Here is a 23,007-nt window from a genome sequence, read left to right as displayed (position 1 = left end):
CAAACTGGACTTTTGGGTTTGCTTGAGGTTGGCATCTAAAGGGAATTATTGGAAATACAGCTTAGATGCGGGTAAAAATAAATCTAAATGATTACTGTGTCTACATTTGAAGCTTTCCACTTTTATACATGGACGTTTAAAAAAGGGTGCACAAAGAGATGAAATCCTGTTTGTCCCTCGAACAAGTGATGAACTCAACAATTTAAACTTTGAAAGAAACCTTCAAACTCACAAAATGAGTCTGCAATTAGACTGAAGAAAATGCTCTGGTGCATTTTGACAGAAGCCAAATCTCTGCTGTTGAAACACACGAGAAAGGAACATGATGTGACTTTCAGGCTGTCAAGAAACCTTTCCCAGCTTCAGAAAATGCAAAGCTAAGTAGACAGCACCCCCTAGTGGTTCTTTCAGGAACTGAGCTTGACAACATTCAAACAAGGAAACACGACAGAAAGGCAATAAATATTTTTATTCAAATGATGATCAAGATACAGTATGTGTAGAATAATTAATTTAAAGGTCCCTCTTTTGACGTTAAAGACCTCTCATGCTGTGACGATACAGTGGTATGTGTTCAGTATGTTGGCATGCATTCAGGGGAAAAGAGCCCCCAAAGCTATCAATGAAATCAATTTACGGCACAGAGAAAGGTTATTGTGTTAGCCCCGCCCCTTTTGACACAAAGGGCAGAGACTGCATTGAAACAAAGTACAGGATTAAATACTGTATGTTACAGCTTTTCTGTGGTTTGCATTCAAACCTTAAATGTCTTTCTTTTTGTTGTTGTTGGTCAAAGAGAACAATTATTCTATAAAAGGAAAGAGGATGTCTTGTTTTGCTCAAGGTAAAAACCTTAACCTACTCTCATTTATTTGGAATGAAATATCTGCTTAAAGGTCACATATTATCCTCCTTCTAAGTCTAAGGGAGAACCAAAACATGTCTGTGAAGTGTCTTGCCAAAAATCCATGTTCAGGTTTGATCATGCCTATAAACTCCTCTATGTCAGCCCTGCCCACAACAGGCTGTTTCTGTGTGTACACCTTTAAATGCAAGTAAGCGAAGTCTGACCACGCCCCTCTCTGGAAGGGGATGTTGCTCGGGCTTTCTTGCACCATGCCCTATTTTTTTTTAAGTTGGGAAGGCAACTATCACCTAGCTGTGGGAGTGTCACCCACCTGGGGGAGGGGTTACTGCCCTTTGTGATGTCATGAAGAGAAAACCTCCACATGGCCTGTTTGAGCACACATTTTCTGAAAAGTGGAGCAGGTAAAAAACGGAGAGGATGAACTTTTCGCCTAATTGGGAGGTTTGTAGACAGGCTAGGGACACATACGTATTTGCAAAAAATGGTAAATTGTTGTTTGCATAATATGTGACCTTTAATATGTGAAAACTGGTTTCAAAAGAGGTAACACTTAACAGTATAACACAAGCTGCAATTAATTTTCTGACTAGATCATGGGCTGAAAAAGATAATTGGCTATTATCATTGAGTTCTCCACAGGAAAAAAAAAAGTGAATATCCTTCAAAAGCACACTCCAATATTGTTATGAAAAGCATAACTCCAGAGTCTCTATTCGCAGCCCTTCCACATCAGGGAGCACGACCTCATTACATTTAGGAAAAAACTTTCGGGTAATGAAAAATAAATAATGATCAGTCAACCACAAACAGCCTTCCTCATCCAGCCAGTACATTGCACCTTACAGAGAAGGACACATTATATGCATAGAACTAGTCTTTAAAACAGACATACAGTGCGTACAGCTCAGTAACATGCAGGTAGAAAGTAAAAAAAAAAAAAAAACAGGTCAGCATTTCTCATACATTCAACACATTAGTGCTGAAGTATTTAGAGTATGGAAGCATTATATGTTTGAATTATAAGTCAATATTCTATTTTTGAGACACACACAGGACTTTATCTAGACTGATACAAACAATTAAGAAGATGTGAAAAATAAGAACACAAATGAAAGTTCACAAAAGGGGGGAAAAAAGTGGAAAATTCCATTTTTTTCAGCTTTGGGATCCTCTAAAATGTCAAGGAAATGAAAAGGACATTTCATTTGAAATATTTGCAGAGTTGCATTCTCCCTCCGACTAAAGATGACACCAGCTTTGCTCTCCATCACCTCTGCAGATATGTCATGCATAGATTTGTACAAAAAGTCTGCAGCTGCCCTGCACCCTACTTTTATAGCTCAGTAAAGAAAAAAATAGTTTAAAGGTTTGTTTTGTTTTACATATCCTTGTATACTTATACAAAATGATACATACGTGAATGTTTTGGTGCACTGAAAATGTGCCGTTTGGAATAACATCTGTAATGCTGACGATACAAAACAAATAAAACAAGTCAGAACATTCACAATCAGAACGTCACGTTCAGTCACCTTGTTTTAGTTTTCAGTCTACATACCAACATCCACTTTGAGGAGTCAAATACATCACACAGCTGAAATGTGAAACTCAGCAACAACACAACCGTCTTGGTCCAAACAACTGGAGAGAAGTGATTAGCAGTCGGTGCTAGGAAACATATTTTAACCGTTGCACACAATGGCTGCAGAATATTTTTGCACCAAAACATTCTTTTTTTTCCCCCCTTGATGAATTTCAGTACCGTCATGGCTTACTATGAGATTATAAATATATAGCAAACACTTAAAAATCACATGTTGCAAAAGCTTTGCAAAAGACGAACGTCTTAGTTGTTTAACAAGCTAACTTGAATGCAGTAATGATTCATTGAGATTGTTCAAAAAGCACTACATCAAATGTTTGTAAAGCTTGTGATTGATTCTAGTGAACGGGAGTTTTATAAAGAACCAATCAAATTGTGTGTAACAAGTTTGTCTATGAGCGTGCAAATATTTAGATGTAGCTTATATAGCGTTTGCATTGGGAAAGTAAACACATGCATTCAATGAAGTAAACATTTCTTCACTCCCCTTTTTTTTTTTTTTTTTAATTTCAGGAAAACTGTACAGATTACTCACTCTCAAGTATTTTACAAAAATGGGCCATGCCACTGTAAAGCCGAGTGAGCCAGACAATCATTGTCAAGAAAACCTACCCTTATAAGAGAACCATTGAGGGGATGGTAGTGACGACCATTGCCTGTTCCCCTTCCCTGTATACCTGAAATAACTGTCAAATAGAGACAAGGAGAAATACATGTGGATCGACTACAATAAAACACCAAACCTTACAGTTGAAGCCTGAGACGAAGCATGCTGGGACTATAAACGCATGCAGGATAAAAGGAGGAGGTGGGCCGGGCAACAAAGGCTGAAGACAGATTCAGGAGAAATGCTCTCCCCTGTGACACTCTCAAGTCCTGCATTCTCCAAACTCTGCCTTTAAAGTGGAGAGCATTGAAGAAAAGACTTGGGGAAAAAAAGTGCCTAAGATCCTTATTTCTCAATCTTTTCTGCGCGTGCCACACTTGTCCACCTCACAGGAAGTGGGAAGTGTACACGGGTGTCGAATGGCAGTATGAAACTGTGAGTTTAGGGGCGTTGTGCTGTGTGGTTGCAGGCAGGCAGATCTCAGCATACGAAATAAAGCGTCTGCATCAGGAAAGAGCCTCGTCCTCCCCCACATAGGGCAGGTCCATACTCTTCATGCCGTCACCGCTCTCCTGTTTCCTGCGGAACAGATCAGAGAGGCAGCGTTAGATAGGGAACTGGTGTGTGCCTTTAAGCTACTGTTAAGCTATATTTAGGAATCAAAACTAATAATGGAATTGTTTCATAATGCCAAGCACTTGAGCAAGCCTTTAGACAAATGTACAAGTCACACAAGTGTTTCCCCTACCATTATATTAGAGGGGCGGCCCGCCCCCCCCTAGGGGAAACACTGTAAGACAATACATATCTATATATGGGAGATACCAGATATAGAGGGGAAGCCTATATGTTAAAGTTGAGAGACAACTTGCTTAATTGCTGGCTTCATGCAAACCAATTAGCAACTACTTAACACAAAAGCATAACACTGGGCTAATGTTGATGGACCAAAATGCCTTATTCATTTTAACTGTCAGAGAGTCACTGATTCAACTTTGTTGTGGTCATTTGTGAAATAAAAGCTGAATGTATTTTTATAAGTCTGCGTTACACATTAAAGCTGGGGTAGTCAATTAAACGCTGAGACTTCAATGTAAAATCTGTTGAAATACTCTCTTCTACCCAATAGCAATAAATAAGACACAAGTCTGTAGCTGTGGCTGTCTTAGCTGTGGCTGTTGCTCAGGACACGGAGCAGGTAGCTCGGCATGGACGGCAAATTAAAAAGGAAGAAGGAGCGACTTTTTGATCCAGTAGATGTCGCCCTTGAGCACCAGCATGAAACCAAAACAAACTGCTGTTTGGCGACACCTCCGCTATTCTGAAGCCTCCGCTCTCCTCCAGCGGCACACCTCCAATACCTCTCCACTTGCGTTGGCACTAAGGAGTTATGAATTAGAACGCACCATAATTAAGGAGAGGAAAAAATTGTCCTCAGCTCGAGCTGCAATTGCCTGTGTCCTGCATTGTTGTGTTAGCAGGCTAATGTTAGCACACTTTGGTTAACACATAAACACGGCCCGACAACAAGACAGCAAGCGTGACTCGGGCTTCTCACTCATTGTACAGAGTCATGACTCAGAGAGACATTTACAGACGATATACTTTATTTCTTCTGTATTTATGTGTTAAATGTCTTTAAACTGTTGAATGCTTTCAATGCTTATTCCTGTTTCTGTCCTCAAAGCTCAGACATCTACCCGAGCTGTAGCATGTTAGGACGCAAAACCAATCACAAACACATCTGAGCTGCCCCCTCAAATATTACAACAAAGTTGAGTCATGTCCTTTCTGACAACTTAAACTAGATCTTTAGATTTTGGAGTTGTTCCTAATATTTTGACCATCACCATTATAATATTGTTCTTTAAGTACTGTTAAGTATTGTTCATCCACATTTTAAGTACTCAGGCTTGAATCATTTTGAAGTATGTTTATATGTAACCATGGCTTTGTTCACACAAAGAAGCTCATGCACGTTAAACATAGCTTTACGTTACTTCAATTACTGTACTTTGTCATACATTTTAGTTTGGGGTATTCTGCATGACTCAGCAAACATGAGAGTAGAGTTAAGACACTTTCAGGTGGAATGGACTCCAGAGCACAAGAGTCCCAGCCGTTCATCTAAACAATCCAAAACCAGCACATGCTGATCAGAAGCCTTATGCACATTATTAAAGCCACAGACAGAAAAAAGGCTGCTATCATCATGCTGGGGGTCTTTAAAGATACTCTCTATCATAACTACAGAGGGCAAGTGTTGTCCTTGAGATTTTTACCTTCTTTGCTTACAATGAATGTAGCAGTATCTCACTTTGCCTGCTCTGCCTTTCCTGCAGGGCAGGAGAAGGAGGAGAGAATGAACAACAGTCTTCTTGACAAAATATTAGAGTGCTGTGCTGACGTCATTAGAGCGTATGAGGACCCCTTCCCTTGTTGTCTGATTATTTTACAGCTAAAACACGAGACAGAGACAGAGACACGTTTGCAGTAGGTGATGTCTCCTTACACAATCCTTACGTGAGCGTTTGCCCTGAAGCACTCAAACTGCTACGGTCCTCTTTACGAGCCCAGTCGAAAGGGTTCCCAAAGGAGCGCTTCCTCAGCATGGTCCTCACCAGGATCTACAAAGACAATTAAATAATCATCAAAACATTATTCTTAGAAATGAAATAGAGGATTTAGACAACTTGAAATTCAAACAATCTAGTGTGGTAAAACATTTGTGGGGTAATAGTACAATGAACACTTTTTAAATAACCTTTCAAATGAGCATATAAGCCTCAGATCTGTTCTTTTCCACTAGACACCATTGTCTACTGTTAGTTCTTACCAGTTTGAGAACTTAACACAAAAAAACTGGGAACATAAAGCCTTTAAATTAAGCTCAGACTTCGGTATCTAATGCAATATTGGGTATGTTCCTACAGGAGACTGAGCGGAGATACAGCCATACATTTCATATCATCTGTTTTCCAGTGATAATTTGTTGTTTACGGCTGTTTTCTTGACTTATTCATCTTATTATTTTCGAGGTAACAATGCTGGCTTTCCCATAATAACGTGTTAACTTCAGGTTGCTCTCTTCAGACTTCGACTTGTGTTTCTCGTGATCTGAAGATAACAAAGCTTGTTTACTTATGATAACAGGAGCTCTCTCTGGCGATCTGGAAATAAAACAATAGGCTGGTCACTGTAAAAAGGCCAGACCACTCGATGCCGTGCTGCCATTGCTCACATATATGAGGTCACCTCAGCCAAGTTTGTTTGATGGTTTTACATCCCTGAGAGAAATAAGTTGAGATAATGAGAAAATAACTGGGAAACTACTCGTTATTAAGGGGGAACTGTATACTCTATGTTGAAAGGACCGAGTGAAGTTCAGAGAGGTTCATCAAACAGGTGGTAGTGATACAGTGTGTTGTTGAGTTGGTGTGATGTGACAGAAATAAGGTTAAAAAAAATATGACATTAAAAACGAATCATTCATCATTCCCATGATTCCCCGCTAGCCTCTACGTCAGGGGTCTCCAACAGGTAGCTCAGGAGCTACTGGTAGCTCACCGGCAGGTTTTAAGTAGCTCACCTATAGGTTTACCGACTGTTCATTTTTTGATGACAGTAAAAATGCACCTCTTCCCACTATTCATATATGTGGCCCATAAAAACAAGTGTAAAGTAGTAATGTTTTCTTGGACATTGATGTGAATTTTCAGCAACATAGCTTACTATGTGGCACAATAAGAAGTGTTAAATATTTCTGTTTTTTTCTTGGACCTTGATGTGAATTTAAGATTATTGATAAGCATTGGCTTATTGCAATTTCACACGTGTACAAACAGTAGCTTAATTCAGCTGATGTGTGCGATGTAAATAAATGCAAGTAGCTCTTGGCCACTTTCATTTTTTCAAAGTAGCTCTCAGATGAAGAAAGGTTGGAGACGCCTACATCATCTTTTGTTATTGTTTTGATAGAGAGCCCCCTGGTGGCAGAATTTACATACTGTGTGTTTTTAAAAAAACAAAAAACATTAAAATGAAGACAGCTCTGGTGGTTTATGTATTGTAAGTAATCTTTACCCCACAGCACAATTTGCCTGAAAGGTACCAGAGGCAAATCCAAATGAAACAACAGCGTGGCCATGACGGTAAATAATGTGAGGTTCTGTCTTTCAGGACAGACATCATAAGCTCACCACTGTAGCCAGGCTGGGGATGTGTTTCACCGAATTTTCCACCTCCTCCTCGGTCACCTCGATCAGCATACAGCAGTTGTCATCCTCAGGAGGGAGAGGCTCAGCGCCATGCCTCGTCACCCATGGGTGAACCTGAACACAAACGTGCGATGAAATCAAAGTGGCTCTTGATGTATTTCAGTATGATTTAAACATTCACAAGCAAATGAGAGGAAACCAGCGGGTTGATTTCATGATAATGTTTACCTTTATCTGTGGGATTGATATTCTGGTCTCTGGATTCTTGTCCAACATTCTCAATAACAAATCTTTGAGATCATCTGAGATGTCGGCACTGTTTGGACAGAAACAACAACATCTGCAGATAAAATAAATGAAAAAAAAAGTCCTACATAGGAAATAGCATAGAGTAGGGCTGCTTGATTATGAAAAAAAAAAAATCACAATTATTTTGATTCATTTTGAGATCGTGGCGTACTGGTGGCGCAGTGGTTAGTGCGTGTGTGTATAGAGGCTATGGTCCTTCAAGCGGGCGGCCCAGGTTCGAATACCGCCTGTGGCTCCTTTCCTGAAGTCATTCCCAACTCTCTCTCCCTGATTTCCAACTCTATCCACTATCCCTCCATTTAAGGCACAAAAATCCCCAAAATAAATCTTAAAAAAATAATAATTGAGATTGTGATTATTAAACATGACTACTCGTTGATTTCAAAACTCCTGCATTACCGGCATATATTGAGCTAAATATATGAAAAATATATATGTCACTTTCTAACTAATCGGAGTATGTGCCGTGGCTCCCTCTGCTCCTCATTTAGATGAAAGTAAGAGCTGTTTAAAGGGAGGGGCAGAGCACACTGTGTGCTGTAAAGGAAGAGAGGACACATTCTGTTTACCCCAAATAACAAAAGCTATGGACAAAACTAGCACAATAAAGCATGCGGCACAGTAATCGTTACATCTGGATTAACTTGATTTCATGATTATGGGAAGCCAAGGTGGTAATTGAAATTGAAGATTGACTAATAGCCCAGAGATAGAAATGTGACACAAGACACTTGTAGGAGGAGAACTGACTGTTCAGGTAACTCCACAGGTTGCGTCTTGATTTTCTGATGGAGACTGACGATCCGCTCATCCATAAATGGACACTGTGAATGAAGAAATGTATTTGTTTTAAAGGAAGACCAGCAGATTATCATTCATGAAAAGAAAACCTAAAATAAAAATAAAAACAAAGAAGTAAATAACAGCATTTACTTGATCAATCTTTGCCAATGTGCACACTCACCACTCCAAAGACGAAGCAGTGAAGCGTCACTCCCATGGCCCAAACATCCAGAGCCTACAAGATAAACATAATTAAGGTTAAATGTTGGTGTATGAGGGTTGAAATCCACAATTTATCAAAACAATGCATTCAGTCACAAGAAACATATGACCACAGGGACAGGAACATTTACATAAATACTAAGAAAACTAACCAAAAAGCAAAGATGCATGCATATCTGAATATCACCACTAGATGGGGCTAGTTAGCTAACTTTTGCCTCACCTTTCCAGAGAAGTTCTTTCTGGTCTCAGAGAGCGCCTCAGGGGCGAGGAAAGCAGGTGTTCCCACCGTGCTGGTCAGGAGAGCATCTGTTCCCTCAAACTGGTTACTGACTCCAAAGTCTGCAATCTTGATGTGTCCATCTTCTCCCACCAGCAGGTTCGAGGGTTTAACGTCTCTGTGAATGATCCTCTGGTAATGTACTGGTGGAATAGGAAGAAAAAAAAATAATGATCACAACCAACCAATCAAGATGTAAAGCATTCTCCCAATGGCAAGAAACAATGGATGAACTCTAACAATAAAACAAAGTTTGATTTAAGGGGGACATCTTCAAAACAAATTGGAAAAACAAATCAGTTGTTAGCTGACTTTAAAAATGAAATGGCTCAAGGGCCCATGTGAAGGAATATCAGACAGAAAGTTGGATTCAGTAATAGCTGCTGTCAAAAGAAAGGAACCCACCCACAGGTTTTACTTCAGAGTTGTTTACAAGAAAACACAGTGACATGTATTTCTTAACTGTGCACGGTGATCGAAGAGAGTTAAGCCCATGTTTATATTTCTTATCAGAAATGAATGTTCTGACTGTTGCAGTGTCCTTGGCACGGAGCCCTCCCTCTCTTTCCCTCCGCACTAGTCTCCAAGACGACACATAGAGCGAGACCGTTTTCGTGTGTGCTCAAATGCATTAAGAGCCACTGAGCTTACGTGAAATGAGCCTTGTGGGTGGATGAAGTCAGGAACAGCACAAACAAAGAACTTCTTTAAACTGCAGGGAAAAGTGTAGTACAACGGCAGATCAAGAGATTCAGTTTGATATCATGACTAGAGAAGTGTAATTTAGAGAATCACCACTGAGTATGTTGTAGATATTCAGTGCTTCTATCTATCTTTATCTCGATGGGTGATGCAAAAGATTTAAGAAAATGGTAATAGTAAGTAGAACTATTTATTGGTGGGATATTCTGTCAAATTAAGTGGGTCAAGTAGAGTCTGTCTAATAATTTTGGTCTCTAAGAGGTTCAAGGATTCATTTCAAAGTACCAGGAGAACACAATAAAGATGAACTCCAACGAGTGCAGCTGTTGTTACACTGTATCGTCTTTGAATTTTAATCTAGATGTGTTGTAAATCATCTGAGAGCGACTGATACACAGCCCTAATAATCCCATGTGCAATCAGGTCATCCAAGTGAAAAAGTAAGAGTAGACAAGGAGGACTCACAGTACTCGATTCCCCTGAGCAGATCTTGGAAGTAAAAGCGTGACTGGTCCTCGCTGAAGGGTTTATCTGTTGGCACCTCCATCACAGCCCTGAATACAGGTACACACACAAGTACACACACACACACGATTAGCTATAATATCAAAAGAGCTGAGCTCATTCCAGGGTGACAATGATAACTATAAAAGAGACTTAGCTTACCCTTGTTTGACCAGCTCAAACACTGGGACAGGAAAAACACAAACAAATAAAAGATTAAAGTTGGTGTTATCATCAAAAACAAGCTAGAAAACATCTAAGAAGAGCTCCAAATAAATGCATTTATTCTTGCTTTATTCATGACTACATTTTGTAAGAAGTGCATGTTTGCATATGGGTGTGTATATTTGTATTTGTGAAGGCTGATTGTGTACCCATGTACAGATGGTCCTCACTGGGGTCGTCCAAAACCTGGCACCAAATCATAGAGACATTGAAATGAGTCTTAACACACAAGCACAAAAATTTGATCACCTTCTTTCATAAAATGGAAATAACTATTCCTTTAATCTAGAATCTGAAATAATATGCGTAGCTAATGGCATCGTATTTTCTTTAAAAGGCTTTAAAGTTGTATTTGTTGCTTTTATCAAATGTTGTTTTCCTTTCATTTATGAGAACAGATCAAAAGAAACAGTGCTACTTGAGAAAATGGATATTGCTGTTCTGATCCCTCATTTTCCATCCTCTTAGGCTTCTTTGGAAATTGTCTCATTAAAAAGTTGGCAACGTACTTTGTTGCTTTTTTTGAAGGAAGATTTAGCCAAAACTGTTTGTATACTTTTATTAGATAGAGAAGACCATATTTGTTACACAAATACAATATTATGACTTTCTCCTTTTATCTAATACCACGCGAGAAGGTCTTACCTTCCCAGTAAAAAAAACCTAAATATAAGTACTAACAGCCATTACCTCTGATAGTTTGACAACATTAGGATGGTCCAGCTTCTTCAGGATGGCAATCTCCTGATAGACCCGCTCCAGGGGCCCTTTGGGCTGAGGGGGACCCACAGGGCCTGCTTTGGCTCCACGAGGGGGAGGTCTCCCTGAGCGAGAGAGAACGAGAGAGCAGTAGGGTCACAGGTGAGAGATGGAGGACTGGGTATTGTTATGCATCGTTCATGCACCAGTGGAGCATTATTAGAGACTGTGCACTCTGCTGCAATCGCCATCTGCCACTGGCTCCAGACTTACGTGGGAAACCTGCCTGCCTCATCAGCCTCTTCTTGGACAACACCTTCATCGCCTACAGGGGAGAACAGAGGGTGGATTTTTACAAGGAGCGGAAGATAGAGAGTGTATGAGGTCCAGAGAAAGATGAACTGAAAAGTGAACATAGAAGAGTAAAAAATAGAGCAAAGCGAGGTGATGTGCTTCTGGCAGTAAGCCCACTCACACACCTGCCGATCGATACCACAGCAGCAGCTATACATTTCTACCCTCACCTTGAACATCCTTTGTGTTTCTGAAATAACCAACACTCACCAGACAGAAAGATGTTTTTAAATATAATCCGACCACTTCCTTTTGACTGCTAGATCGTAAAACTGCTTTTATTTGATTTGCCTTAAGTTAGGCTGCCTGTGGGTGAGATACCCACATTTAAATACTGTGTGAAAGTTAGCTTTAAAGGTCACATATTATATTCCTTTTCAACAAGTTTAAAGAAGTCTCAGAGCTCCCCAAAACATGTCTGTGAAGTTTCTTGTTAAAAATCTACTCTGATTCTGCTTATTGTCATGCCTATAAACTCCTCTACTTCAGCCCTGCTCAGAACAGGCTGTTTCTGTGTCTGCAACTTTAAATGTAATGGAGCTGTGTTTGACCACGCCCCTTTCTGGAAGGGCTAAGGTGGCTTGGGCTTCCTTGCACTATGCCCGACTGTTAACGATGAGAAGGCAGACTCAGAGGGCAGAACAAACACCCAACAGGGGGAGGGGTTACTGCCCTTTGTGATGTCATGAAGGGAAAGTCTCCTGACGGCCTGTTTGAGCACACATTCACTGAAAAGTGGAGCAGGCAAAAGACTGAGGACTTTTCTCATAAATGGGGGGATTTGTAAAACAGACTGGGTACACATATGTGGCCTTTAAGTACAATGATCGCCTACTCCAATGCAATTCAGATATGTAAAGGATAACCAGTAAGATGTCTCCCTGATTACCACAACTCACAACAGTCAAAGAGAGCTCAGTCTTTGACAGCTACATTGTTCGGTGGATATATTTCCCTGTTGAGGGCAAAACTAATTTTTTTTAAAGTCTGTTATTGTGGAAATGATATAATCAGTGAAAGGGATCATGAGGGCTTTGTCACTTGGGAGGAATATTAAAATAATCCACATGTCAATGTTTGTCAGTATCACGCAGCTTAATGAGGATTGTAGCAATATTCACCAACAGTAGACAGAGAAAAAAAAGTGTCATTACAGATATCATCGACATTTTCACGTGGGGGTTTGGCAGAAAATGACACCAATAAATGTAACAAGGCGGGGTTCAATTATTATGAAAAGTGTGTGTGTGTGTGTCTGTATGTGCATGTGTGTGTGTCTGTGACAGGGGAATGAGATAGTCTTTAAAGTGTAGGTAGATGTCACCTCTGCATCATCGTGTGCATTATGAACTCACATAGTATGTGTTGTCGTCCTCATTGTAAGCCAGCTTGACAACACCATAGGAGCCCTGACGCAGGAGTAAGTAGAAGAGCATGGAAGTGAGATTGAGCAGCTTTCAATTCCTTATTTGAGAAGAAAAAAAAACACGCACAAAACAACAAACACACAAACATAAACACACACAAAAAGGGAAGTGTGTGGGCTGACAAGGTACACTGACAGAGTACCAGCTGCTTCAAAGTGAGAACAGAGAAATTCAAATCATCTCTCTCTCTCTCTCTCTCTCTGTCTGTCTGTCTCTCTCTCTCTCTCTCTCTCTCTCTCTCTCTCCCTTTCATTTTGGATTTCAGGCTAATTAAGGAACTGGATCTGGTTTATGCTATCAAGCAGGTCTGCCCACACACAGGAAATTCATGGAAAAAACTAGGCCCAATAAGTAGCCCGTGTGGAATTATTCATGCTGAAAAACAAACAGGCAAAGAGAGAGAGAGAGAGAGAGAGAGATGGAGAGAAAGAGGAGGGGAAGAGAGTGGGATCAGTTCCTGCTGGGGGAGCAGATTGGACAGGCAGCACAGAGCTCATCCGACGGTTCCAGCTATGATCTGATAACAGAAGCCTCTCCAACAATCCAGAACAGATCTACTTGTCTAAGCTGAACATTAGAAACACTTTAACGTGTCTACTAAAGACTGGAGACGTAGACATTTACAAACATGCATGTTTAATTAAAAAAAAAAACACACACACACAAACACAGACAGAGCACAGAGACAGTCACACATTAGTATCCACTGAGTCTTTCACAACCCTTAGAGAGCGCTATTTATACCAGCCTCTCATCCATCTTTCAACTCTCCCATGGCCTGCTGGTTCACTCAGAGTTTCGGGAAATGAGGACAGCCAGGAGAGAGGATATCAGAGGCTGTTACTGCGTGTCCTTGATGATGTGCAATACTTGACAGACATGCAGTAGGCGGAAGGGAGAAGGGAAAAAGGAAGAGTCAGTGAAAGGGAGCAATCAGTGAGTTGTCTCTGACGGTACCTTTCCAATCTCATCTTTCAGCTTGTACTGGTTGAGTTGAACGCAGTCCTTGAAGAGAGAAGAGGCAGGAGATGAAAAAAAAATGGCTTACTTTAAATAAATACAAAAACTCACATCACAAAATCCGCCTTTACAAAGAATGCATACAAATCTTCTACATTACATTTCGTTTCAATTATTTTTTTGTCTTTTTTACATTTTCATGTACAGTGAGTTTTGAATATCAGTGTTCCCAAGGGGGCCTGATGCTTCCAGCTTGAAACACATTTCCTGTGCTTGTCGGCATATCAGTATGACTCTGCAATCACTGTCCCAGTTCAGTTTGTCATTTTTTTACAAGATTCTTTTGAAGCAAAACCTCAACAAATCTAAAAAAAAAAATCACTTATCAGAAGTAAAGAGTGATAAATCCAACATAAAGACCGACACTTCACCTACATTTTGACACTAATCCAATCTTTGTGCCTAACATTTGAGAGTCAGGAAGCGTGTCTGAGCTTTTGTAGTTCTGTGGTACCGGTATATGTAGCAGTCTAGTGTGGTCTCGGTCCATTTATCTGGTGAAATATGGATTTAAAGAAATGAGTAATAACCTAACCCTAACCCTAACCCACAGACACTGCTGAGAAGAAGCTGAACCCAGCCAGCAGAGAATGATTCATACCAACAACCAGGCATGCACTGACTAACCAACTCTTCATTAAAAAAACATTGCTGCATGTGATTCAGTCGGTTATTGGCTCCTAAAATAGATTATTAAAATAATTATTTTAGAGTTTGGAGAAACTACGAAGCCCACCAAAATGACATTACTGTAAAATATGGAATATAAGTTGCATTGGTTTATACTGTAAGATGCAGTCCAACTTTAGTGATCTCCCAGAGAGAAAGAAGTTTTAAACTGTCTTCCATCGACAACGTACAGTTTCTGTGCAGCTGTGACGTTCTTTTAGTACCATCTGCTTTCACTTTGTGGAGTTTGCACTCCTACCAGCTACGGTACTGTAGTTGAGCTCTCAGCCTGCGGTGAAAGTTGTGATCTACAGACCCCCTTGTTCACCTCCTATGCACATTTGTTGTCTTTAACTCAGGAGTATTTACTCCACAAGCTTTATATACTAAACTGAATACCACCATTTTGCTTTAAATGAACCATTATGACCTCATGGCGGAGAAATAGATGGTTAAAGGTGGCACTGTTGGCCTCATCAGCGTTGCTGTTTCCCAGCACAGCTTGCAATACATAATGAATTGGAGTGAATTTTCATTTGCATCATGTTGCTTGCAGTGTTTGTGATGGGCTGCACTCATAGTAATGACGCTGCGTGCCTCAGTATTTTACACTGGTATAGGGGTCGCACCAGTATATAGGACACAGCCAACTTTCTGGATTAAAAAATTGGAATCTAAAATGCGGACTTATACACCAGTTTTTACTGTAGTTACACTCAAATGACAAAACATTCTCCAATATTAGAGAATGTTCCAAAATGTTTCACCTAAAAAACCTTAGCGTGGATTTCCTTACAATTTGTGATTCTGTTAGAACGAAATTGTAACAAGATCTCAATATCATGTAATAGAACACTGGTAGTCTGTGGGCACGAAAAGAGACAGTACGTACCTACTTTATCTACAGGTTTCTGCATCTATGAGCAACAGGGGACACTGTTATCTACAGCTACTAAGACTGTAAAACCTTACCTTTGCATCCACAAAGCTCTGTCTTTACCAGTGTACTGCTGCTTTAAGGACAAATGCACAGGTTGTTCTGCTTACTAACATACACAAAAGTATGTTACTGATGCTTTTATAACTAACACATATCAAAGAGGGTCACCGCTGTGTGAGCCTGGCCCTAACAGAAGAAACTATCTTCATCCATGTGTAATGCTTTTTGCAGTGCTTAGTCCTTAAAGGAATATACTGTTCAGAAGGTGCAGAGACCATATATTTGAATCATAATTATAATCATGTCAGCTGTAGGATCTATTTGGCTTGTTCTCTGGGACTTGTTGATTATTTGATCACCTACATACACACAAAACTGACTTGGCCATGCAGAAATGAAATATGGTAGAGATTTCAATAAAGCGTAGTGTGTGGAGTCGTGATTTAGTAGAAGACAGGCTGGGGACTTTTTAGAAGCTAAATCAACTTTACAGAAGGTTTTACAAGATTGTAGTTGTTGTTATGGAAACTGTTTTGGCTGAGGTCTTCACCATACCTGGAGGTCTGTGATGGAAACACTGTGGGACTCCACAGTGGGCCGACGAGACAAGCGCGGAGAGGAGTGGGGTGATGTGATGGGGGAGTACGGTAACGATGGGTAAATATAGCGCCCATTGAGTCCAGGAGAGCTGCAGGGCGATGCTGCCGTCTGTGAGCGCTCCTGCAGGGATAGTTTCCGGTCGGACAGGCTTAACCTTCCCCTTTGCTCTTGGCTTCCAGGTAGCAGAGTCTCTGACCGGCTGACTGTGTGGGACAGCAGGTCGCAGGAAGGAGCCCGGAAATGAGCAGTCAAAGAGGAGGTTGGCTCTGGCGTCTCAGAACTGTCCATTTCTTCCACCTGAGATGTGAAACATTTAAACCATAGTCTTTACTGCATGCGCACATAGTTAAGGTTGTCTATCCATATAAAAAGGCCTTCTTTTCTTGTATTACCAAGATAGATTGAGAGTGGAATAATGTCAATACTTCAACCATAATACACAATCTGTTATAATTCATGGGCAAAAAACACCTATAAAGGAAAATATAAACTAAACTTCTTGTGAAGACCGTGTCAAATATCGTTCCCAACCACGCTAATGATCCCTAAAATTAGATGTCTTTATTGGATTTAAGTACCAGGATGAACGCGTTGGATTGTTTTAATTCACATCTGGAGTCAAAATCTTAACCCAAAAGCTTTGGTTTCATAATTCACTGAAGAGATCGTATGCCTCAGACCATGTCCGACTGGGTAAGGACGGCATATGGCCGAGTTGTTTTGTTATTGTGTAAAATAAATTCGTCCTGGGCCACATCAAAGGACCATTGAGTGAAAGACCATTAGCCTGGTTTATAACTTTTTCTGCCCCGTCTCATTAAGCTTGTTTTTTTAGGTTGCGCATTAGGGGAAGGGCAGTGTGGCCCAATACACGGTCACATACTGATTTATCGAGAGAAAGAGCTTTTAATTTTTCAATACTGCAAAATTGACCCCTTACAGGGACAAGGGCGAGAGGTGCGACCCACGAACAGTGCTTAATAGATTATAATAATGCAGCTTAGTGAGGATACAGATGTTTCATAGAGGCGAGTAAATAATGCAGATCTATTTGTCCAGTCTTCAGTGTAGTTTATATACACTAACAAAAACAAAGTTTCTATATCTGATCAATACTTCTACTCATATTAACCTGCTCACTCTTACTGCTATTTTTTTTTTTCATTAAATGCATGTAGTGATTCAATCACAAATGGTTAATGGTTTTAAATGCAAGAAGTAATGTTCCTAGAATTGTACACTTGTGGTTGGTTCGTCTAGAAATATGATTTTAGTTGTAAACAGAGCTCTAAGAGTGTTAATCTGTGTGTGTTTCATCTTACCTCCTCATCTCCAGGTGCTCTGCTGGGTTCGTACTCCGTGACCACGATGAGGGACTCCATGGGGTCTGGAGAAGGCGTCTCAGAGTGGGTGTTCAAAGGTGCAGCGGGACAGCTGCACAGCAGATCTGGCAACGGCTGTGCGGGCTGCGCTGGAGGTGCTGCATGACTACCGCAGGAGGCCGGCGGCTCAGCAGAGGGCCAGGGGCTGACGTGACAAGGAAACATGGTGCCTCTTCACAAAGACTGACAACCACTGATCCATCAGAGGAGAACCTCTGGGGGGAATCGGTGCCTAAGTCAAAGGAGCAAAATCAGAAAAAAATAAATACATCCCTCGTGAACTGGCTTGGATATAAGTGATTCTACCTGACCTAAAAAGCCTCTGCATTTTTCTCATAAGCTCCATGACTAAGAACATGGTACATGGGGGGGATGACAGCTCTCGCCGATGTTCTGAATTGAGACTGCAGTAACCATTTGAAACGCTACCTGTCAGAGTTACATATTGCTCCTTTAATATCGACTGCTGTGTGCTGGCCAGAATCTAACAAAATCAAAAATATGCATCACAAAGGGGTTACCATTCTATACGCTGTGATATATTGCCTAAATAGCCAAATGGCTGCATAATAAATTCCAATTTCATTATCATTGTTGTATAGGCAATACAAATATAGAGAACCAAGAAAAGCTAAATCCCTGGATTCCTTGGCCATGCATCAGTTGTCAGCTACCTTTAGATAATTTCATGTCATTTTTGGGTGACTCCAAGGTTAGCTAGCGTAATGACATCATGAAATGATTGTGTAATCAGAAAGGACAACTAGCACATTTACATGCAAAATGAAAAAAAAAAACTGGAAGTCACATCATTATCAGAATATAAAATAATGTGATCGCACATTACAGCTTGTCCTTAAATCTTGCCGGCCCAGCTCGGTCGTACACAGCTTTGGAAAAGAAAAAACATCTTACAGTAAATGCACATAACTGCCAAGGGCCAACACAGTGAAACTTTTTTATCTTATGATCACATTGAATTCTGCATTTGGCTTCTGCAGTCGCAAAGAGAGAATATGATCACCTGGAGACAAGGTCACTGAGTCACAAACTTTGGATTTGTGCAGGATGTGCTCATGCTGCATTTCCACTTATATGGTTGTGTATTAGGGTGGGAGATTTGAACCATATAAAACCAATAAAACATTGTGCTTTAGCATCAATGTTTTAGTTCAGCGCGTGAACAACAACTGCAAACAACGACTTTACTAAGAGACAGCGCCTAATGAGCGTGCAGGAAAGACAAATATCAATCGCAATCTGCTCTACCTCCTACTTCCTCAACAGACCAAAGGAAACTATTGGAGGTTAGATCAAAAACAGACGGTTGGTGGCTGCATCTTTATTTAGAACTGGCATAAACCCGATATCTGTAGAACTGATGTTTAATCACCTTTGCCCACAGCTGGAGCTCAGTATTTGACAAGCCAGCATGAATAAAGTTGTGGGTGTAAGGAAACAGTGTGGGGATTAAGCACTCAGAGATGCTGTTCGCTCGCTCTGAAACATCAGTTAAACCGCTCTTTCCACATGAAACATCTGTGGATTCTGTTCCTTTTCCACACATACTGTTTGGTGCTAATTAATGCACTCATTAACATCTAGTATCGCAAACTCCACTTCTTAGATGACAGATTTGATGCATCTGTGGAAGCGACGGTTCAGTCCGCTTTTTGATGTCAGTTATACAACACGTATAATTATTCTCCATAAAGCATTACAAAAACCTTTTTGCATAATTTCAAGAGGGCCATTTACATCTCCAAGTCCACTCATTCTATTATCTGCTCATTATATGAGAGGGGATGGAAAGGGCAGAGAAGGAGGGAGGGAAAGAGAGAAAGAGAGAAAGAAAAAGGCAAGAGAGCGATCCTTGTTTGCTGTCATGGTTCTGACAGGATATATGTATGTGTGTGGGGGCTGAGTAAGTCTCACAGACACAGGAAAACAAGGGGAGGCAATAAGAAAAACAAGACAGTGGGAGCTCCAGCCATGTTGAGAATGATGATCATGTGTGGGAAGAGAGACACCCACTCCAGGTGGCCTCTCTACCTCCATTGTCAGCCTATAAATACTGATGTTAACTTACTGAAGGGAAGAGATAACCACCACACAGTTTAGTCAGTCATATCGCACAAATCTATTTCATGACGGAAACTTCCTCGTCATCTTGACGGCGTATTCTCCTTTGCCCCTCTCGCATGGAGTCTTAGTTTGTTTTGTTTAAAGCAGACACTCATTTCGAGTTCAATGCTAAAAGTCAAATGATGATTGTTTCACTCAGTTGAGGAAATGAAGCTCTTGAAATCCAGTCTGGCTTTTAACACACAGTTGCACTGTGACTGAAGTAGCACAATGTGGCCAGATAAGTGGACTCATCCTCTGTGGAGTACAGAAATAAAGAGACATGACCCCCGGATGAGACTCACCACAGAGAAGACTTTTTATATGCAGAGAAGAGAGGCAGCTCACCACACTTGACCTACTTTGATCTCAGTTAAATGGAAAAGGCACAACTCAAGACCGGTGTCCATTCATAAGAAGAGGTTTACTACATCCCTTTTTTGCACATATAGGGCTAAACTTATTTGGGAATACCATATTTATTTGAGTGATTGATTCAACGAGGAGATGGACAACTTTGACTTTAAACTCACAATTCTGACTTTTTCTCAGAATTGTAACTTTCTGACATTTGAGTTTAAAATAAGAATACTAAAAAATTTTTTTTTTAAAAGTCAGAACCCAAACATTTTTTTTTTCAGTGGCCCTAATCCCCTTCCGTATAATACAGATACAACAATACTGATATAATGTTGATCGGCCAAAATTAATAATTAATAACATTAATAGTAATAATAGCTAAATGCATTAAAGATGTATTGCTTATCTCGCTCTCTTCCTAGATGGATTCATAAAGAAGCCCTGAATATGAGTCAAACAGGGGTTCACTGTTTCTGGGGTTTATTTCAGCAACCATTGTCTCGCTATTGCTATTTATTGCAGCATGACACATGGGAAAAGACTGCCACATACTTGTTTTTCACTGTGATCAACTTTCTGTGTCCACAGCCACAAAGCTACAAACAAACAAACAACGTTACCTGACAGATAATCATTACAGTCATTCATCTCTGAGTTGGTAAAGCTACTCTGGAAATAATCTGTAAGTACATCACAAGTCTCGTTTACTACTCTGTGTAATCACGTCACCCACATACCTTCCTCAACTAAGCAGGAAATGACACAAGCTAATACTGTATAGCCAATTTTAGAATTGGATTAAAACATTAGAACCAATATTTAGTATCCAGAGTTAAATGTACACTTCTCTTGAGGAACAAAATCCCAACGATTTGATGGTCGAATAAAGCAAAGCCTTTGATGTCTCCTATACAAAGATACTGCTGCTGCTTGTCATGAATAACTAACCTGATGGCTAAGGCTCCAAACTTCTCTGATTCCACGCGATCCTAGCAGCTAGATGAAGAACAAGCGGTTTGAGCCTGAGGGAACACCAACAGATGCTGCCCAGCTCCAGATGCCGTTGTGTGCCTCTTATCATAACAAGAGTCACATGACCTGACCTTCACTATCTGGACAGCAGGGGAGGGAGGGGGGGGGGGAGAGAAAAGGACTTATCAGAGCTTTGTGGGGGGTCCGAGCCATGTACAGCATTAATAACAACACAGACACCGCCCATCAGACAGACACACAAGAACAACACGGGGGCCATCTGGAGCTGAGGAGGACCCCCCCCCCCCCCCCTGCTTCATTAAAAGATCAACAGAGTAACCCTGTCAGTGATCTGTCGAGCTGTGCAAGAGATAAGCTCCTGTAAATGGAGGGATGTGCATCCTTGGACAACTTGAGTATTATCACACAGTCACAGCTAAGAGTTGCTGAGAAGCTGAAACGTTTCACCGGCAACACAGCACAAATTTAAATTTAATTGTACTGTGTTCACTTTTTTGTCTGCAATCTTTGCTCTTTGCTGCTGTAACAATGTAAATTTCCCCATCGTGGGATAAATAAAGGATTATCTTATCTTAAGCATATTTGCAAAAGAGAAGGAAAAAAAATGGTACAAAGGCTAAAACTAGATATTATCTTTTCAGTTCTTCTGGAGAACACAGGGATAATGTGCAGCGTAGTATCAAGGAACTTGACTTTAAAACCTTAAATGACATCAATGTAAACAAGCATATAAAATGATTCTGAAAAAAACAATTAAAAGAAGCTGGAAATCTTAAATGTTGACCTTCATGATGAACTGATCAGGAAATGTGCGTTTCTTTAAAATGACTGCTTGATAAAAATCACCTCTGGTTGAGTTTTCTTGTCTTGAATATCTTAACTGTAGAGCTTGTATTTTGACAACAACAACTTGAGGATGTCCATGTTAGATTTTTTTTTTTTTTTTTAATATATATATCTACAGAAAAGAGAAAATCATCCACATCAGTCAGCTGGAGACCATTACTGTATGTGCAAACATGCTGGGCTATCAATACCCCTAAGAGAGTCAAATACCAGTGTTCAACCAGACTGACCATCCCAGGTAGGTTACATCACTGTCTTTTTAAATTCACTTTTAATTCTCCTGTTGTGACTTCACTTCCATCTCATAACATAGTGGCCTCTTGATCAACTCATGGTGAAAACAAAATAGTCTCCACGACAATCACATTTACTTATTTCAACACAATCAAAAACAATTAGACCGTTAAAGTCAAGACCAGATGGGACAATAACAGTTTCCTCGACGTGCTGAAAAAAAAAACCTGCGCTACTGTGTTAATTAAATTAAAAACTGAGTATTGTAACGCTGACAGTCAACTTTAGAAAGCTTATTTGTCATGAACGCACACATTTAACAGGGAAGCGAGTTTCAGCCCGTCGTCTGAGCTAACACACAAACAGCTAGCGTTAGCCTCATCTGTCAAAAGATACAGATGTTGTGCAGGAGTCGAGGATGCCAGCGCGACGGAGTAATGTCCATGGTGATTACGCACGATATCAAAGCCATACGACGACAAATGCAACCTGTAAGAAAAAGAGAAACCAGTCTTGCCTTACGTGTTAGTTAGGCCTGTGAGGTTCCTTCTCCTTCTTCAGCTGCGATGAAAGTCTGAACATCGACAGCTAAGCTAGCGGACTGATAACCGATGTTGTGATGGACCAATCCAGCGGAGCACAGCAGGTCCCGTGCCTTACATTGGAGGAAGTGTTAGGACCGACCGGGCAGTGTGGAAATCTCACTAAATCTACCTCATGTGCTTTGAAAAAAACAAACAAACGCCTAATTCGTGGATGAGGACTGGGCTACCCTTTTGTTATCTCTTTCCTTTCACTCACGACCTCAAAAATATAACAGAGAGGGGATTTCGGCAACACGCACGGTGGCTGGCTGGCGCCCCCCTGTGGTGTGTGGGAGAGTTGCACTATGGAATATACAGGCTTGTGCTCCGGGGCTGCAGTTGGATAGTAGTGGCTGTTTAACAGTCTATGGAAGCAGAGTTTAATCCAAATGAGTAAAATAAATAATAGTTATCTACTTTATACCTCTGCCTCCCCACAGGTGACAGATATGGGC

General features: G+C 40.6%; 1 protein-coding gene across 6 annotated transcripts; it reads right to left on the bottom strand.

The window, feature by feature from the left end:
- Positions 1–450: 450 nt before the first annotated feature.
- Positions 451–22,797, bottom strand: LOC109987103 (calcium/calmodulin-dependent protein kinase kinase 2). Of its 6 annotated transcripts, none has more exons than XM_065965509.1 (18): positions 22,486–22,797; positions 17,352–17,643; positions 15,985–16,326; positions 13,758–13,805; positions 12,729–12,782; positions 11,293–11,344; positions 11,011–11,144; positions 10,470–10,506; positions 10,258–10,279; positions 10,057–10,145; positions 8,833–9,032; positions 8,569–8,622; positions 8,355–8,428; positions 7,524–7,611; positions 7,278–7,409; positions 5,602–5,705; positions 5,361–5,414; positions 451–3,657 (listed from the first exon to the last, which is right to left on the bottom strand). In XM_065965509.1, exons 2-18 carry the CDS (start codon positions 17,574–17,576, stop codon positions 3,585–3,587), a joined length of 1,782 nt encoding a protein of 593 aa, XP_065821581.1. In that variant the 5' UTR covers positions 17,577–17,643; positions 22,486–22,797; the 3' UTR covers positions 451–3,584. The 6 variants fall into 6 exon arrangements, 5 of the variants coding, with proteins under 5 accessions (XP_065821581.1, XP_020493735.1, XP_065821582.1 ...); XM_020638079.3 differs by having other exon boundaries at positions 22,491–22,797; XM_065965510.1 differs by lacking the exon at positions 22,486–22,797 and adding an exon at positions 20,844–20,989.
- Between the last annotated feature and the right edge of the window lie 210 nt (positions 22,798–23,007).

Source organism: Labrus bergylta, chromosome 17, assembly GCF_963930695.1.
Source record: "Labrus bergylta chromosome 17, fLabBer1.1, whole genome shotgun sequence".
Taxonomy (NCBI): Eukaryota; Metazoa; Chordata; class Actinopteri; order Labriformes; family Labridae; genus Labrus; species Labrus bergylta.
The sequence above is the reverse complement of the archived record's forward strand: the minus strand, read 5'-3'. Positions and strand labels throughout refer to the sequence as shown.

Coding starts and splice junctions, on each gene's coding strand:
- LOC109987103 (XM_065965509.1), bottom strand. CDS start 17,576: ATGTTTCCTTGTCACGTCAGCCCCTGGCCCTCTGCTGAGCCGCCGGCC. Junction 10,507..11,010: donor ATGTTGTCAAACTATCAGAG/GTAATGGCTGTT, acceptor ATTTGGTGCCAG/GTTTTGGACGACCCCAGTGA. Junction 5,706..7,277: donor TCCCCAGCCTGGCTACAGTG/GTGAGCTTATGA, acceptor TTGTCTTTGTAG/ATCCTGGTGAGGACCATGCT.